General features: G+C 39.9%; 2 protein-coding genes across 2 annotated transcripts; both read left to right on the forward strand.

Annotated features, from left to right (window-relative positions):
* The first annotated feature begins 207 nt into the window (after nucleotides 1-207).
* ccnc (cyclin C) lies at nucleotides 208-8,358 on the forward strand. The gene is made up of 12 exons (XM_080882194.1): nucleotides 208-347; nucleotides 700-806; nucleotides 989-1,073; nucleotides 1,300-1,369; nucleotides 1,472-1,523; nucleotides 1,627-1,682; nucleotides 2,943-2,978; nucleotides 3,069-3,160; nucleotides 3,263-3,330; nucleotides 3,427-3,506; nucleotides 4,040-4,158; nucleotides 6,821-8,358. Exons 1-12 carry the CDS (start codon nucleotides 316-318, stop codon nucleotides 6,873-6,875), a joined length of 852 nt encoding a protein of 283 aa, XP_080738320.1. The 5' UTR covers nucleotides 208-315; the 3' UTR covers nucleotides 6,876-8,358.
* Nucleotides 8,359-9,451: 1,093 nt separating this feature from the next.
* On the forward strand, nucleotides 9,452-18,075 carry faxca (failed axon connections homolog, metaxin like GST domain containing a). Its single transcript, XM_080883791.1, has 6 exons — nucleotides 9,452-9,908; nucleotides 13,077-13,212; nucleotides 13,393-13,589; nucleotides 13,681-13,898; nucleotides 14,531-14,647; nucleotides 15,586-18,075. The coding sequence occupies exons 1-6, from the start codon at nucleotides 9,649-9,651 to the stop codon at nucleotides 15,888-15,890; spliced, it is 1,233 nt and encodes a 410-aa protein (XP_080739917.1). The 5' UTR covers nucleotides 9,452-9,648; the 3' UTR covers nucleotides 15,891-18,075.
* The last annotated feature ends 357 nt before the right edge of the window (nucleotides 18,076-18,432 follow it).

An 18,432-nucleotide genomic window follows, 5' to 3' on the forward strand; every position in this document is an offset into this window, starting at 1 on the left:
TGGTAACTGTATCATTAACACAATGATATTGACTGGACATGGACTGCTTTAGTCCTTTGAATAATGTTACTTTATTCAAATTAATTATCAATTATTTAAAACTCAAATCAACACTGTCTGAAGAAAAAAAAATCCCACTTTTGACATTTTAAAGGATTTTAAATACAATCCGGAACCATCCCCTTTCGTTTTCCGGAAGGTTTTTGATGTTACTCTAGCTTCTGCTTAGCCTAACTACTTTCCGTCTGGTATTCACTCCTTTGCAAGCGAGTAATATCAGTTTAAAGCTTACTTCTCTACCTCAGCTGCTACGATATGGCGGGGAATTTTTGGCAGAGTTCTCATTAGTAAGTTTTTATTAAAACTTCGACATGTTACGGTTTTGTTTATGAATTCGCCTTCTTTGTTGTGAGGCCTAGCTGTGTTTGCGGATGCATCGTATGACGACGCTAACAGTTTCTCCTAAACTGCTGCTAGGATCTAAAATAGTCAATATAAATAAGACCGAAAGAAAACTCAGTAAGATTGTATATGCCATAAAACGTAATCATGCAAGCGTTCTGTTATGTTGTCAGCGACACCAGAGCCGGCGGCTAAAGCTTAGCTTTATGTTGTTATTGTTGTCTTGCCTGCTAGCTTCATTGCTCACGTTTTGACGTCTAAGCGGTTTAAAACAATATTGTTTCATGTATTTGTCAGTCTGCAGTGGGTCCTGGATAAGCAGGACCTGATGAAAGAGCGCCAGAAGGACCTGAAGTTTCTCACAGAAGAGGAGTACTGGAAGCTACAGATTTTCTTTGCCAATGGTATTTGTTATATTTGGCTGATAGTAATTGATAGCCTACCAAGTTATGTTGGTATTGTTCGTGTAAGCTGTGTTTGCTTAAGAAAAAAACATCTCCAGGCTTAACAGTTATTTATAGCCAATCTATATTGGTATAATAAAATGCGCTATACCTCTTTTCATATTTAATTCTGTGTCTTTCAGTGATCCAGGCTTTAGGTGAACACCTGAAGCTGCGTCAGCAGGTCATTGCTACTGCAACTGTTTACTTTAAACGCTTCTATGCCAGGTAAACGGATCCCATCCAAATAGACTAAAAATCTTATTTTTATACTCCTGTGGGAGTGGCAGTGAAATGTGTCCATATACTCCATTCAAAAACATCTATCATTCAATATAAAATGTTTTAGGTTATTGTGTTCAGTTTTTTAAATAGTTGTTTTTATTTATTTATTTTTTTTTACTTTAATACCTACTACTCAAACAAATAATTTTCTTTGTCTTCTTCTATGTAGGTATTCTCTGAAAAGTATAGATCCAGTTCTCATGGCTCCTACCTGTGTTTTCCTGGCTTCTAAAGTTGAGGTATGAGTGTTTCTGTGCTGCCACGAAGCCTCGAAGTTCCTTACTGTCTTTAAGGTTCCCACTTATTAACTGATCTGATCTTAATCATTTTTGTCCTTTTAGGAATTTGGAGTTGTATCCAACACCAGGCTGATCTCTGCAGCAACATCTGTGTGTAAGTGACTGTGTTCAGCAACATATTCTTTAAATTTAAAAATAAATGTGTTTTTTCTCCTGCAGTGTAGGTTGTATAATGCTGTTTTATTTTTCTCAAACAGTGAAAACAAGATTTTCCTTTGCCTTTCCAAAGGAGTTCCCCTACAGAATGAATCATGTAAGTAAAATATCCTTGCGGAAGTTAATATAACAGGCACAGCATCATAATATAAAGAGGTAAAGTGATCTTTTTTATGACAGTCAAAAATACCGTTTTGAGTTTTGATGGTAAATTGCACAGGACAGAAAGAGTTGAGGACATTAGACATGAAAAACATTTAAGTTGTTGTCTTATGTACATGATATTTTAGTAAAGCAGAGATTGAGGAAAAAATGGACAGAATTCAATTGATCTGAAAAGTTATTTATTAACCGCCATGCCGCTTTACAACATAACAAGAACATTTTACTCTATATCACAGTGTCATGGCATTAATGTCTATTAATATGTGAGATTCCCCAGCTAATGTTCACACCCTTGTGATGAAAACTCAGTTACTCTGAGAGATAGCATTGTACTGTGTGCTACAGTACGCACAGTTGTTGTGCACAGCATCTCACATTGTGGTGGCAAATGCAGTGAGCTGCCACAAGATTATTTATCTAGCATCACTGTAGGGTTTCCGGGACATCACCAGCACAGCTTTGACATGCCCTCTGACCAGAAAAGTGTGTAAATTATTATTTATAGAGGGCCACTGCAAAGTGATAAAAGGAGGGAGTGGTTCACACAGCAGGGAGGGAATTTGCAAGGTGATGCTACTCATAAACATAAATTTTTGTGTCTGCTTTTGCAGACATAGTAAAAGAGAATGATGGAGTAGCACACAGACAGTTCTAAACAAAAAGCGGTGTAGATTGTGAGCAGTCTAATATTTGCTGGTGGAGTTTTTATCAGAAGTTTAATTATTTCTAATTGTGCTACAAGTGACTGCTTATCTATTTGAATGTTTACTAAACCATAAAAATTCAAGAACGGGTAGCTTAACTTCCTCAAGTTATAAGTCAGAGAAAATAAACAAAGAGGGATAAATAAAATTGTTATTTTGCATGTTAATTATTATATATACACTGTATGTATGTGTGTGTGTGTATATGTATGTATGTGTATATATATATATATATATATACACACACTATGTCACGTATGTTGAATAGTATTTAAAAGCTTTGCAAGCTTTTAAAGGTGTATAATATATTATACTGTCCAGATGGTCTTCTCTCAGATGTTTTGGTTTTTAAGCATTTTTAATTTGTTTTGTGAGTAAGTTATCTCTGTAAGAAGCTGCCATGTGTTTTCTTTGGAGTCTTCTCTGAACTAGTTTATGTTGCCATGCATGTTGTGTCCTAAACCCAGTCCTGCTTTGTGTATTTACAGATATTAGAATGTGAATTTTACCTTTTGGAGCTGATGGTAAGTACAGAAAGATTTGTGTCTTTAGTGCTGGCTTGACTGAGTGTTGTGTTACTGATTTATTGATGTAATATTTTTCTATGTTTTCAGGACTGTTGCCTGATTGTGTACCACCCCTACAGACCACTGTTGCAGTATGTGCAGGATATGGGACAGGAGGACATGCTGCTGCCTCTGGCCTGGTACGATACCATCTGCTTGACATTTGTCGCTTTTGTTTATTCGATTTAGTTGTTTTTGTGTGTCCTCACTCTGTGCCTGCCCTGCCAATGTCTCTTTACCAGGCGAATAGTGAATGACACGTACAGGACAGATTTGTGTCTGCTCTACCCTCCCTTCATGATCGCCCTGGGTAAGACTTGTACCCATGCATTTCAGATTGTTCTCTAATATAGTTACTGATTTTAAATAAGCTTTAACCTGATCAGTTTTTCTTTTCCTCCCACAGCCTGTCTGCATGTTGCCTGTGTGGTGCAGCAGAAAGATGCCAGACAGTGGTTTGCAGAGCTCTCGGTCGACATGGACAAAGTCAGTTTGATATCAGTTTCAGTGTTGTAGAGTTTTACCCATTCGTACTTAGCCTCATAACATATAGCAACTTGAGGTTCCACACATTGTGATATGGCAGGCACATTGTTGCCTGTTTAAATCAAGTTTTTACATCTTTATTCTCACTTTGCCACCATTAACTGCTGATGAGTTATCTGCGTTTAAGTAGCACGAGGTCATGAGATTGACCTAGTTATTAAAATCACTGCTATCCTTTTATGTACTGTATGTGTATGTGCTAGTAATATTTTGTGCTCAAATATTAACCACATAAAGTGATATTTTTGCTATGGATTTGAGCATGTAACATACTGACACAGACGGATCATGTCATTCACTTCATGTATATGATTTTACATAAGAAAATGTTCATTTTGTTCAATGACTACTGTATATTTTACTTACAGGAAAATGACCCATTTTACTTTGATTTAACATTTGTGAGTTTTCATTACTGATGTTGCGTTGCCTCACGTTGTCTTGTGTTTTTTGTGTGTCTATTTTTTGTAAAGATCCTGGAGATTATCCGTGTCATTCTGAAGCTGTATGACCAGTGGAAAAATTTTGATGATAGAAAGGAGATAGCTGCTGTCCTAAATAAGATGCCAAAACCCAAACCACCTCCAAACAGGTATGTAGTGTACTTGTTTCTTTCTCTTTAAAAAAAAAATCCTATATTTTAAAACACACAGGACAGATTAAGTAGAGTAAAATATCAATCATATATATTTCACCTCTGTAATATTCTTGATATTTAAATTGAGCCATTTGTGTATATATTTTAGCTATTTTTTTATATTTTGTAAACTTCGTAATATATTGTATAATTTAATTAGTTTAGTCTGTTACTGTTATTGTTTTGGAGCAACTGTAACTCACATAATTTGCTTAGGGATTATTAAAGTATTCTGATTCTTACAAACCAATTTATAAAAGAAGTTGGGAGGTTAGACCTTTGTGCAAATAAAACAAAAATGCAAGGATTTGGTGCAAAAACAGAGATTTTGATAAAGTGGTTTGATCAACACAGTTTTAGTTTTAACATCTGGTTTGTTGCCGCTACATATTTTCAGTGTTTAAGTGATTTTGAAATGACTTTTATCTCAGTTCATGTGTACATTTTACAGTGTTTTTCCTTTTTTATGCAATTTTTTTTTTTTTAATAATGTGAACAACACAGTGCTGCCTGTACAGTGGCTTGCAAAAGTATTCGGCCCCCTTGAACTTTCCCACATTTTGTCACATTACAGCCACAAACATGAATCAATTTTATTGGAATTCCATGTGAAAGACCAATACAAAGTGGTGTACACGTAACAAGTGGAACAAAAATCATACATGATTCCAAACATGTTTTACAAATAAATAACTGAAAAGTGGGGTGTGCGTAATTATTCAGCCCCCTTTGGTCTGAGTGCAGTCAGTTGCCCATAGACTGCCTGATGAGTGCTAATGGCTAAATAGAGTGCACCTGTGTGTAATCTAATGTCAGTACAAATACAGCTGCTCTGTGACGCCCTCAGAGGTTGTCTAAGAGAATATTGGGAGCAACAAAACCATGAAGTCCAAAGAACACACCAGACAGGTCAGGGATAAAGTTATTGAGAAATTTAAATCAGGCTTAGGCTACAAAAAGATTTCCCAAGCCTTGAACATCCCACGGAGCACTGATCAAGCGATCATTCAGAAATGGAAGGAGTATGGCACAACTGTAAACCTACGAAGACAAGGCCGTCCACCTAAACTCACAGGCCGAACAAGGAGAGCGCTGATCAGAAATGCAGCCAAGAGGCCCATGGTGACTCTGGACGAGCTGCAGAGATCTACAGCTCAGGTGGGGGAATCTGTCCATAGGACAGCTATTAGTCGTGCACTGCACAAAGTTGGCCTTTATGGAAGAGTGGCAAGAAGAAAGCCATTGTTACCAGAAAACCATAAGAAGTCCCGTTTGCAGTTTGCCACAAGCCATGTGGGGGACACAGCAAACATGTGGAAGAAGGTGCTCTGGTCAGATGAGACCAAAATGGAACTTTTTGGGCAAAATGCTATGTGTAGCGGAAAACTAACACTGCACATCACTCTGAACACACCATCCCCACTGTCAAATATGGTGGTGGCAGCATCATGCTCTGGGGGTGCTTCTCTTCAGCAGGGACAGGAAAGCTGGTCAGATTTGATGGGAAGATGGATGGAGCCAAATACAGGGCAATCTTGGAAGAAAACCTCTTGGAGTCTGCAAAAGACTTGAGACTGGGGCGGAGGTTTACCTTCCAGCAGGACAACGACCCTAAACATAAAGCCAGGACAACAATGGAATGGTTTAAAACAAAACATATCCATGTGTTAGAACGGCCCAGTCAAAGTCCAGATCTAAATCCAATCCAGAATCTGTAGCAAGATCTGAAAACTGCTGTTCACAAACGCTGTCCATCTAATCTGACTGAGCTGGAGCTGTTTTGCAAAGAAGAATGGGCAAGGATTTCAGTCTCTGGTTGTGCAAAGCTGGTTGAGACATACCCTAAAAGACTGGCAGCTGTAATTGCAGCAGAAGGTGGTTCTACAAAGTATTGACTCAGGGGGCTGAATAATTACGCACACCCCACTTTTCAGTTATTTATTTGTAAAAAATGTTTGGAATCATGTATGATTTTCGTTCCACTTCTCACGTGTACGCCACTTTGTACCGAATACTTTTGCAAGCCACTGTAGTTAGTGTCATACTGACGTAACACTGACATGGGGATTTCCATGTTAGAGGTGGCTGAAAAGATGGAGATGATTAAAAAAATAGTCTCAGGTGAAAATGATTGTAGACGGTTGTCTCATCAGAATCTGTATTATTTTTTTTTATTTATTTTTTTTAAATTGCCACGTTTGTACACAAATGAGGATTTGTCTTGGGTGTCATGGTACAAAAAAAAATAAATCAAACTGTGGTACAGAAATGGAATATATGGTGTTTACAGTATCTTTAAATATTATTATTATTAATCCTCATAACAGGAAAAAAATGTATGTATGTATGTACGTATGTACGTACGTACGCTAACTACCGACAGATATTAGAATAGAAATTAAGAAATATGTAAAGGTTGTGCAAAGTGTAGGTAGAAAATTACTGTACATGTGAAGATGAGGTTTGAGCTTCTTTTCTCTGGAAATGGTTTCACAAGTTAATTGTTTTTAATTGCTGTGGGTCTGCTTTCATTAGTACAGTATGTTCTTGTACACTTGGACTTCTCACAGTCTATCTCAGTGACCTGTATGCACTTCATTTTTCTCTCTGTCTGCAGTGAGAGTGATCAGAGCTCCAATGGGAACCAGAGCAACTCCTACAGTCAGTCTTAGCATGCCGTCTGTATTTCCGTGGGAATCCATAATGTCGACGTGGAGGATCTTCTTGTAATGTCACAGTGCAACCATTACAGTGTCACTTGGAAACAGTCACAATAATCAGAAATTTGATCCTCAATCAACCCCCACTCCCCAACAAACTGAGTGTCTTTACCTTTTCCTCCTTGTCTGATCATTATGGGTTTGTGGACTGAGCGAGAAACACGGAAATGCCTGCAGTGAACAGCAAATCGAATACAACAAGCCATGACGTTGTCTCGATTAGGCTCCAACTTGAAACGAACTTAAAAGCCAAGGAACATTTTGGGGGTGGAAGGGAATGTAGGGGGAACAGATGTAATGGTTCAGTAGACACTCGTCATTGTGATGATCCTGACATCCTTGAACAGTCCAGAGGAGTGAGTGTTTACACGTCGAGCTCCGTGGGATTTGAAAAAACAAAACTTGATCACGAGCACTGTGCGTGCATGTCTGTGTCTGTGTGTACTACATGTGAGCGGCCACTCTGGGTGGGTTTTAATTCCTCAGGGATTGCAGTAGACTTTTTTTTTTTTCCTGTTAATTGATTTTGAGCTTACAGGGTGGATCTTATTGGTTATCACCCTGTTCAGCTGTGATGGGATGCACCTGCCCTGTTAAGTGTCTCTGCTGGCTGATTGGTAAACTGTGGCTGGAGAAATGCCAAGAGAAGCTCCTCATGAGGGCACAAATGAGCTCTTTGAATACAAGAATTTACTGTTTTGAATTATGACAACCCACCAACCCCCACCTCCTTGTAAATAGCCTTATGATACTTTTCTTTTATCTTTCATGCTTTTGCTTATATAAGAAAAGTTTAATGGAAATCATGAGCTGGTTTGTGCTTCAGATAAAAGTGCCCCTGTTTGTTTTTATAGTAAATATTTTTTCCATTTACCCTACTTTAGTTGTATAGTGCATTATCTAACACTTTTTTTGTTTTTGGAAAAACCTTTGCTTTTAATTTGTCAAGGAACATATTTTTTTAAATGTTTATCTGCAAAGTTTTGGTTGTACCTTATTTTAATTTACTCTATTCCCTGAATTTAATCACTGAGTTGTGGCAATATGTGTGTGTAAATGTCTCTATATTTTTGTGATGTAATACAGCGGAAGCTGTGTGTGTGGCTGTACTTAAAACAAGGTGCTTGAAAGCCTTACAAAATAAAAGCTGCTGGTTAAAGAGAGAACCCCTCATGAAAGCACATTGTCCCATTCAGGTGAACTGCATAGTGTGCTGCTATTGTTGCTTATTATTATTATTTTTCTTTCAGGCCTTTTCTTTTTTTTTCCTTTAAAAAAAGAAAGAAAAACAGATGTGGCACGGTGCCCTCTGGCCTTTTTCCTGCCATTCAACTCCTCTATTGTTGGTGTCCACTTTAAAATAGGGTGTGATCCTATGATCCTACATGGATATATCTAGTTCTAGTTAAAGAACAAAGAAAATGTTATTTTAAGGCTCATTTCGAAGCTCAGTTATGGTAATAAAGTCTATTGTGTATTGTCTACTTAACAAAGTGGGCCTTCGTTTTTGTGTAATGCACATTGAGGCATCTTCCAGCATGTTACAAAAGTCATAGGAAATCCTTTTTACCAACAGCAGTGTCTGCTCAGAGCAGGGGCTGTGGTGGGACCCCTAGTGTTGATTACAAAGAGTGACAGCTGACATGTACTGGTAGAAAATTCGGAATGTGCACAGCCTGGGGCTCCAAGTGGCGACATTAAAAATGAGGATAAATTGTACGTTATGATTATGAAAATGAAGCACTGAAGGTGCAGTAAACTCTGGTAGTTGACGCCTTCGGGGTACAGTCAGTTCCCGTGACGTCGCTTTAGCTGCATAAGGGCAGCGGAGGTAGTATGGCAAGCTATGTGATGTCTCCTTCAAAATAAAGGTCTAAAGTCAAGATTACACATAAACTGACAAAATGCGGAAGCAAAACTATTTTTAAGTGCTTCTTCAGGAGTACTTAATCATAACCTTAACGTAAAGTCTGTGACAAATCTGTTGGCAACCGCACCGACAAGGAATTAAGTTTAAAATAAGTGTAACCCCAAAGAATTAATCATGGTCAAAAGATACAAAAGCCTGTTTGAAGTTCGACTTTTAAAGCTACTACGCTTCAGTAAACTTGAAACAAATCTTCATATTTTCTCATTCTCTGTGGCACACCTGTTCATTTTTGTGACCTTTTATTGCCACAAATATTGTGCTGTTTCTAATATTTTTATTAGCACTGTTGCCTCATTTATAAGAGTTTTATCTGTTTTAAAAGGTTAGATACAAAGTATTGTCAAAAGGGAAGGAATTTTGTCCTGTTGCCACTCATTCATTTGGCTGTCCACCAGTAAAGTAGCCTTATTATTTTGTAGTAGTTTAATAATGGTTTGTATTTAGCTTTGGATTTATCTATTTTTGTTCGGCACTTTTCTTGACATTACTCGAATTATTTTGCAAAGGATGACCCGCAAATCCACTTTTATATTGAAAACATAACCGGAAACCCTTTTGTGTTTCACTTACTCTTGACAGTAATTATAAAAAGGGGGACATAACCTGGGAGCTCCGAGCGGGCTTCAGAGAAAGTCAACCCCGCTACGGGGACGGGCTCCGGGCGGGATGCTTGTGTCCGGTCGGCTGGTCCTCGTGCCGTCGCCTCTCACCTGCATCCGTGTGCACCCATGAAGCCCCCGCTGATGAAGCTCTTGGCTGCCAGGGTGAGGCGGAAAGTGGCCAGAGACAGAGAGCATGTACTGGCGTGTCGGGTTCGCCTGGACTCGGTCGTGTGTGGCTGATCTCGGACCGAACCAGAGCCTCTCCTCCGGTCTGCTGGGGTCCGATGATCAGCTCTCGTTTTACGGGTACATCATCGCATACCCACTGCAGGACTGCGGCGGGATCATGTCAGCTTTGGGCTCGGACTCGTGGTGGCGGAAAACACTGTATTTGACCGGAGGGGCTCTGCTCGCTGCCGCTGCTTATCTGCTGCACGAACTGCTGGCCATCAGGTACCAACAACAACAACAACACAGGGACTGCCAGAGAGAGGCAGACCTCAGGATCCCTGTACGCAGGCCTCCCAGGCCAGAGCACAATCCGTGTGGATTTGATCTGCTCATATTTTCACTCCAAAGCTGTATTTTCCACTGAGGTCTGATATTACTTAATCTCGTCTGATTGGGCTGGGTGAGAGTGGAGACGGGGGAGAAGCAGTCGTGATTGGGGGTGGGGGTGTTGTGATGTAACGGAACCTCCACCCCTTGAGCTTCCTCCTCATAAACACACACATATTAGGGGAGATTTCCATCTTCGCTAGCTTATTTCTGTGATTAGTGATATGATAATAGTTTATTAGTGTTATTGTATGTCCGTGTGCTACCACGGCCTTCACATAGCTCTGCTGCCAAATGAAAGGACATTAGAGGCAGTAGGTCGCTTTCATTAGTCTCTGCTAGAAGGACGAGGGAGGTGATGGAGGTTAACACTCCCGCTGGTGTTTAGGTCCAGTCTAAACGCTGCAGTGGTGTGTCGGTCTTTTATAACCTCTGATGTAAACACCTTGAATCATGAAGGTTGCGGGAGGGGATATGGTAGCTTTAAAGTAGAAAGAAGCGCTGTGTGCTTGATTATTCATTTTCAGGGTGAAAGCTTTGACTGAGCGAGTTTATTTCTTCGATTTACCCGCAGTCCAGGCCAGGGTCTGTGCTATGTTAAAGTTTAAAGGGTACTTAGTGTTACTGCAAATGGCACTGACGATGTGCTTTTAAGATGAGGAAACGGAAGCTTCCTCTGCGGTTTTTTTGTTGTTGTTTTTTTGTACCTGTATGAGCGGATATGTTGCAGTTTCCCCCCTGCCTCCCTTTCTCTACATCGTCCTGTCAGCAGCCATGCGTGCTGTAGGCGATCCTCTTCTATTCTGGTGTCAGCGGCTATTTAAGCACCGCACTGAAAATAGACAGCTCCTCTGCACTCAGCCGCCTGCTTGTTTGTCGTTTCAGCACTTTACACGGCGGACAGCTCCTTGTCCTAATTCTGCATCCTCTCCGCGTGAATGTGCTGCTTTTCGTCTGGCTGTGGTTGTGGCAGTTTTGACATTAACCGGTCGGTGATTCGTTATTATAATGTTACAGTTTTCATGCAGACAGCCCACGTGATGCACATACTTACGACCTTTTCATTTTCATTTTTTATTTTGCTGACGAAAGCAAGAGAGTAACTTAGTAAAAACTAAAGCAGGAGGACATTAACTGTGAGGAAATGTACTGACAGTTTCCTCAAATAATAAAAACCAGATCAGAATAATCTGGAGAGCGGAGAGCCAATCAGAACAGCCGATGAGTATGGAAGTGATTCAGTCAGAAGGTTAGAGTCGCAAATTTGATCTGGCCCCGGAAACAGTGCAGCAAAATTGCTAATTTTGGTATGATCCAATACCAAGTAAATACTGGGCCACTATTGCCGATACCAATATCAGTACCAATACTGATTTCAGTGTATAAAGGCAGTTTATGTAGGGGAGAGTAAGTGTGTCATGACTAATGAGACGAATCACTATCAATTTTCAAATTTTAGACCACTGAATCGCTGTGATTTTTACTTTCCACAATAATTAGTTAACACAATAAAAACACAACGTTCACCTTTTCATGGATATGAAACTGTGTTGTTGTCGTTTTTTGTTTGTTTGCTTTTTGGAAACTTTTTGGAGTGCAAATGTTCCTGTCTCTAAAGGACTTTTTTCAAGTGTGCTTTACGCTGTAAATAAATCCATGACAGTCAAAACAAAAAGGTTTCAAAAACACAATTCAGAGGGCGACATACCTTACTTAGAGGATAGAAACAGAGTATCAGCCCTCTTGTGCTAGTATCAATCCAATACCAGTTCCAGCGTTGGTATTGATGCTATCCATATTTGGATCGATCTGCCCACTACTAGGTACAGCTAGCGCCCATGACCCCCGTTTCTCACGGAAATGCAACAAAATTCTAATGCTTGGTAGGAAGAGAAGAGTAGACATATGGACATAATTTACATTTGATGTCAAGGAAAACAGGACGCTGGAAAAACTCTCAACAGTAAAAACACAACAATTTTTACACCAACATTTTTATATTTTGTCACCTGAATCAGCTTCAGATCTAGTCTGCTATAATCTTTAGATATTTGGCCAACTAAAACTAGACTGAAAGTAAAAGATTTGAAAAAAATATGGCTAAAATTAAATAAAAATGTGCTGTGCTTCTGAGACTTACCTTAACCATAAAATCTGCTAAACTACTTTAAGTCTATCTTTGTATGCTCCCCAAAACTGGCTAAATACATACACCAACCTTATTACTCTAACAATAACCACAAAAATAAGTGCTTTATGAGCAACTGTGGTGGCTATCTCCATATTTTTTTGTTCATGGACTCTTCTACAGTTGCAGTATAGTTCTTTATCTTGTAATGGGCTTTTGGCCAGACTTCGACTGTATGAAGCTAATAGCTCTTCTCCCTTTAAGGCCGCCCTCCAAGCCAGATTTCCTCTGATTGGCTGCCCTTTGTAAACCCGTGTGCCTGTGCCAAAACTGACTATTCAATGATGCCCACTCTCACTGACATCAGAGGGGCTAATAACATCAAATAATAGAAAAAACTACACTCTCTATATAGTTGATACAAAATACTTGGTTAACACTCATCCTAACTTAAATTTAAACATGGTCTAATGTTATATCAAGTGTTTGTACATCTAAGATCTAAAGATTTGTGTCATGCCGACTTCCTTTTTGTTCCCTAAAAGCGGGAACAGCCTAATTGCTTCCCTGTTTTCAGCTATAATATGAAGTAGACTACTAACAGGCGGCTATGAGGATGGTATCAGTCTTCTAATCAAAGTGAAAAGCAGGGATGTATTTGAGGCTGATAGATTGGTCTTAATCCATCATATTTACAATGTAGCATCAAGAGAAAAGGCTAAACTTCTGATGAAGAACACAATCCAAATGAAAAAATGCTGAAAACTGCAAAGGACTAAATGTCTATGTAGAAATATAGAAGACGAGTGCTATGTCCATGTATGCAGTTGACTCACACCCAACCCACACTCTACATTTTAGTGTTTAGTTGTTGTTTTTTCACAACCCTTGGAGTGTATGTGACATGCAGCTCTTTCCTTCTTTGCCTCATACAGAAAGGAGGAAGAGCTGGACTCTAAAGATGCAATCATACTCCACCAGTTCTCCAGGCCCAAAACTGGCGCCCCAGCTCTGTCGCCTTTCTGCCTTAAGCTGGAGACCTACCTCCGTATGGTTGACCTGCCCTACCAGGTATGACTGTGTTTATGTGGCTGCAAAAGAAAAACAATATTTTGTCTGTTATATAATAAAATGAATTTATTAAAAATAATCTCTCCTGCAAAGGTCACTCAGTTTCTTTTGCAGCATTTACCAACCACTTTGAGAATTTTCTCATCATCTTCCCACCCCCTTTCCTTAATCCTCTTCTAGAACTACTTTGATGGGAAGCTTTCGCCGCAGGGAAAGATGCCATGGATCGAGTACAACCAGGAGCAAGTGTGTGGGACAGAATTCATCATCGACTACTTGGAGGAGAAGCTGGGCGTGAGCCTCAACAAGAGCCTGACACCCCAGGAGAAGGCCTTATCACGCGCCATCACCAAAATGGTAGATGAGCACTTCTACTGGTGAGGGACCGCTGAGATTCAAGCTGATTGTTTTTGTATTAAATGAGTGCATCTGTGTGTCTGTATATATAAATATATATGCATCTCACAGGACCATAGCTTACTGTCAGTGGGTGGACAACCTGGAGGAGACCCAGAAGATGCTGTCGGTGAGCGGTCCACTGAGTGACCTACTCAAGTGGATCCTGAGTCACCTGACAGGTGGGATAGTTAAGAGGGAGATGTATGGTCACGGGATTGGACGGTTCTCTACCGAGGAGGTGTACGCCTTAATGGAGAAGGACATGCGCACCCTGGCCACCCTGCTAGGTGAGGGTTTTTTTTCCAATTTAAAATAGTATGAGTCAGCCTATGGGCAACTGAATCTATTTAAGTATGCATTAAGGTTAGAAGTATGTTTATCCAGAAGACAAATGGATTCAAAACTTGGAATCCAGAAAATCACCCAGATTTAGATGTGGTCACATTCGAGTCTTCAGTGGGAAAACACTTTTTTTTCTTCCTTTTTTTTTGCTTTGTTTTGTAAATCTACAAATCACTTTGTATTGTGAAGCTCGATCTCAGTGTGTGTCACCATTTTGGTTGCATATTTTACCCCAGGGCCAGATCAGTGGCTTTTCAATATGCGCCTTGAGACCTATAACCAGAGACATCACTTTTGTTAGCAGCAGTAGATGGAAAAAAACTGAAGGGATTGCTGAACACTGACCTGCTGTGGTAGAAACTTAGCATTGCAATCACTGTCAAACCGGGTAGTTCATGGTAGACAATTTGCAGTTGTTTGGCCATGACAGGTGGCTTCTCAGGTTAAATGTTTTTCACTAAAGGTGTCAGTTAATCTGTTACCAGTATGTGTTTATTTATTATAAAACAGAAGAAAATGGAATTCAAGGGGGGAAAGCTTCACTGTTTGACTTATATTTTTCTGTCTGCTGTCTAAGGTGATAAGAAGTACATTATGGGCTCTAAGCTTTCAACAGTAGACGCCGCAGTGTTTGGTCACCTGGCCCCTGCTATGTGGACGCTACCGGGATCGCGGCCAGAGCAGCTAATCAAAGGTGAATTCACCAGAAAGGCAGTCTACCTAATTTCAAGCAAACTTGCACTTGAGTGATGTATGTACAGTATACACAACTCCAATTCCAAAAAAGTCAGGATGATGCATAAAGTGTAAATCAAAACAGAATGCAATGATTTGCAAATCTCTCAAATCCATATTTGATTCATAATAGAACACGGGAAACATATCTAATCTTTTTCTTTCTGAATTTTTATATGAAATATAGAAATATAGAAATGTGAACTTTTGCATGTTCTAATTACACATTCAGCACAGAATTCATACATTTGAACACTATGTATGAGAGGAAAACAACACAATGTCCTTTAGCGAAAATCATAATCAACTGATGCAAGATGAGAAACATCAAAATGAAAATGAAATTCACTAAACTGTAAATCAAGTTATTTGTTTATCTAAGAGAATAAGAATAAAATTAATAATAAGAAACTCTCTGATCTTTGACTTAGAAACTTTTTTAACCTTTTCTGCTAACCTTTAAAGCTCATCAGTGCCTAAAAGGACCAATGGAAAAGTGATGAATTATCATTTTATTACTATTTATACATAAAAATCTGTTTTCTTCTTCTTTTAAATCTAAGTCATCATTACTGGAAAATAATATTTCAGTTAGGGCCACTTTAGTCAAAAGAAGGTGTTATTTCCATTAGGCAGTGCTCTATATGTGTATACACAACAGCCCAAGATGGGATTAAAATGAGCAACTGGTGTTTAGGTGGGTTGCAAAGCAGCTTGTAGGCAGGCTAGAGCAGTTGCACAGAAATCCCCAGTAAAGTGTTTCCTGAGCTATCAGCTGGCGTTGCTATTTGCTGTTTTATGGACTGTGAGATCTAATCCTATACTCACTTATATCACTGGTGTCTCAGTGAGATACCTTATGGGCGCTGTACCTACTGAGATGTTTGTTCCACCCAGGTGAGCTGATCAACCTCGCCATGTACTGCGAGCGCATCCGCCGACGATTCTGGCCCGAGTGGTTCGTCGACCTGGAGGACTTCCGCTACAACGACACCACAGAGGGCAGCGACTCGCCCTCGAAGCTCCCCGACCTCGGCCTCTACTCCCGCACGGACACTTTCCAGGACGATACGCGCTCAAACACTTTACACACTCACACGCCACAAGACCCGCCATCGTCTCAGAGTGACCCCACGGGCCACTCGCTGTACGACTCTGACATGGACACAGAGTGTTCTGAAATAGACCAGCCGAAGTGCTGACGAAACACACACACACACTTATAGTACACACTACATATAGGCACGCCGCAGGAGGGAGCTGCATCCCACCTATGTTCTACCTCTTAGAACAGAAAACAACAGGGGGGTGTATTCGGTGTTCGCCGGCCGGGACGTTGAGGGTGTAGGAGGGTAAAGTGCCAACTGTAGTGGAGGAAAGATTGCAGAACAAGGAAAAAAAGGTACAACAGAGATGAAACTGGAAAAGAAGTGAAGAGAAAAAAAAGAAATGTAGGTTTAAAAGTGAGAACTAGACGCATTCAAATCAGGAGTAAATGACGCAGTTGCCGAGAAACTCCTCCACATCAACTGCAACCACAACCTTCTACCTGTTGTCTGTTGCGTGCCCACTGTTGTCCCTCGTAGCAGCTCGCACCACCCAGCAGCGTTTTGCGTCTGTGTGTGTGAGTATTTGTGAGTGCATGTGTGTGTGTGCGTGTACCAAATGAACCTTTAATACATGAAAGGATCTGTACAGAATCCATCAGAAAGAAAACATTTCAGTGTAAATATATAAACGAATCTGACTTCATTCTCAGATTTAATAGATAAAAACTGTATTATATATGAGTATAAATAATATAGATAGGCTGGAACTATAGTATTATGTCGTCTGTCATATGGTGTAAATATTCTAGGTGTTTCTCTTATGAATTCCTACCCTGCTGGTCTAAGATCAGCTAGAGGAACCCTGTGAATTCTTTTACTGTATGTATCCGATTACAGGGATATTACAGTATTTAAACAGTTGAGAAAAGAAAAATCATAAAACATAATAGGTAGTAAACTCCCAGTTTCCATTAACATCTTGTCTAACTGAGGCAATTATTTTGCCTCCAAAAAATCCCCCAAATCTTAATGTACGCTGCTGTTTTTAGGAGATTTTACATGCATTCAAGCATTGAGCGCACGCCAAACAATCGTGTAGATATAGAGCGATAGATAGAAGACAGTCTGAATCAAAGTGCATGGCTGATTCAGGCCCATAAGTCTCTCTTAGCACCCCACATTGATAATCTTTAGCTACATTTCTTAGTAAGCCTAGTGTGATGGAACGATGTAGCTTGTTTGTCGGTGCCTCTGGCCAAATCAGCCGTGCGAGCATGTATCCAATGGATTATGGAAAAAAAGCACTTGTTTTCTTTCAGCATTTCTGTCAGAAAATGTTACGTAAAGCAATAAGAGACACAGACACAGGTTCAATTTATGCCAGGCTGTGATAATTGTGGTGTGTGATGGTAAGGAGCAGGCTCTATGTGCGCTTGTCGTTCATCAAGCGCACGTACCGACAACGTTTTGTATGCATGGAAGAAAGGGCGAAATACTATTTATGTTCCTGTGCACATTAGCCTCACATCATTTTAAAAATATTTAGCTCTAGAAGTTTGTTGTCTGTACTTACAGTCCTGGTATAAAGAAAGCACACCCTCTTTCAACTCTAAGGTCAGAAAACACGTCAGGACATATTAAAAAGTCACATGGTCTTACCAGATTCTAAAATAATGTATATATAGCCTCAGGTGAATACCAACGCATGACGTATTACACTGTGTTGTTATTAAAAAAAATAAGCTGAAATGCAGAAGCAGGATGTGAATAACCAAGTATACCCCATGGTCCAGTAGCCATCTTTAAGCATCAGTAATCGGACGTAATTGTTTTCTCCATGACGGAATCAGTCTCTCACATTGTTGTGGTGAAAATCTTTTCATGTGGCTGCAACACAGACCAACATCATCACACCTCCACTCCTGTACTGGACAGTTGGTGTGACATATTTGTGTTAATTTGCTTTGTTTGGTTTTCTCCAAACATGGTGCTGTGCATTATGGCCAAACACCTCCACTTTAGTCTCATCTGTCCAAACGGCATTGTTCCAGATGTCTTGTGATCTGTGATCTACATGTGAACTGTAATATTTAACATGCTAACTGAGGCCTGTAGAGTCTCAGATTTAGCTCTTTGTTTTTTTCAGTTTCTGTAAACACGGCACAGCCAGACTTTGGGGTGAATTTGCCAGGATGTCCACTCCTGGGACGACTGAAAAATGTTTTCCCCTTGAGATTAATCTTTCTCACTGTTGAATGACAGACTTCAAATTGTTTGGAAATCGCATTATAACTCTTCTCTATGAACTTTGCAGAAGTCTTTGCTCCTTGGCAGTGTGTTAACGCAAACAAGCAGCAAAACCTTTTCCTTTCAGAGAATTGCTCACACTTCCTGATGATCAGTTAATGAAGTGCATTTGATTAACAGCATCCGGTTGCTACTTCTGTGGAAGCAGTGAGGGTGTACACACACTGCATCTGTATTTTTGGCTTAGTTTTAGTTAAGTAAATAATGACATGGTGTAATAATGCATGTGTTATTTTTCACATCAGGTTGTAGTTACCTCATTTAAGGATCTGGTAAGGACCAGATGTGCAAAACTGTAAAACTTAGTGTGGGTGTTCTTTATTTTTCACACGACTGTACCTGAGCTAGTTAGGTGAACTCAGCAATCACAGTCAGTCCCAGACATTTT

This window comes from Rhamphochromis sp. 'chilingali' (genome assembly GCF_963969265.1).
Source record: "Rhamphochromis sp. 'chilingali' genome assembly, chromosome: 5".
In the NCBI taxonomy this organism is placed as follows: domain Eukaryota; kingdom Metazoa; phylum Chordata; class Actinopteri; order Cichliformes; family Cichlidae; genus Rhamphochromis; species Rhamphochromis sp. 'chilingali'.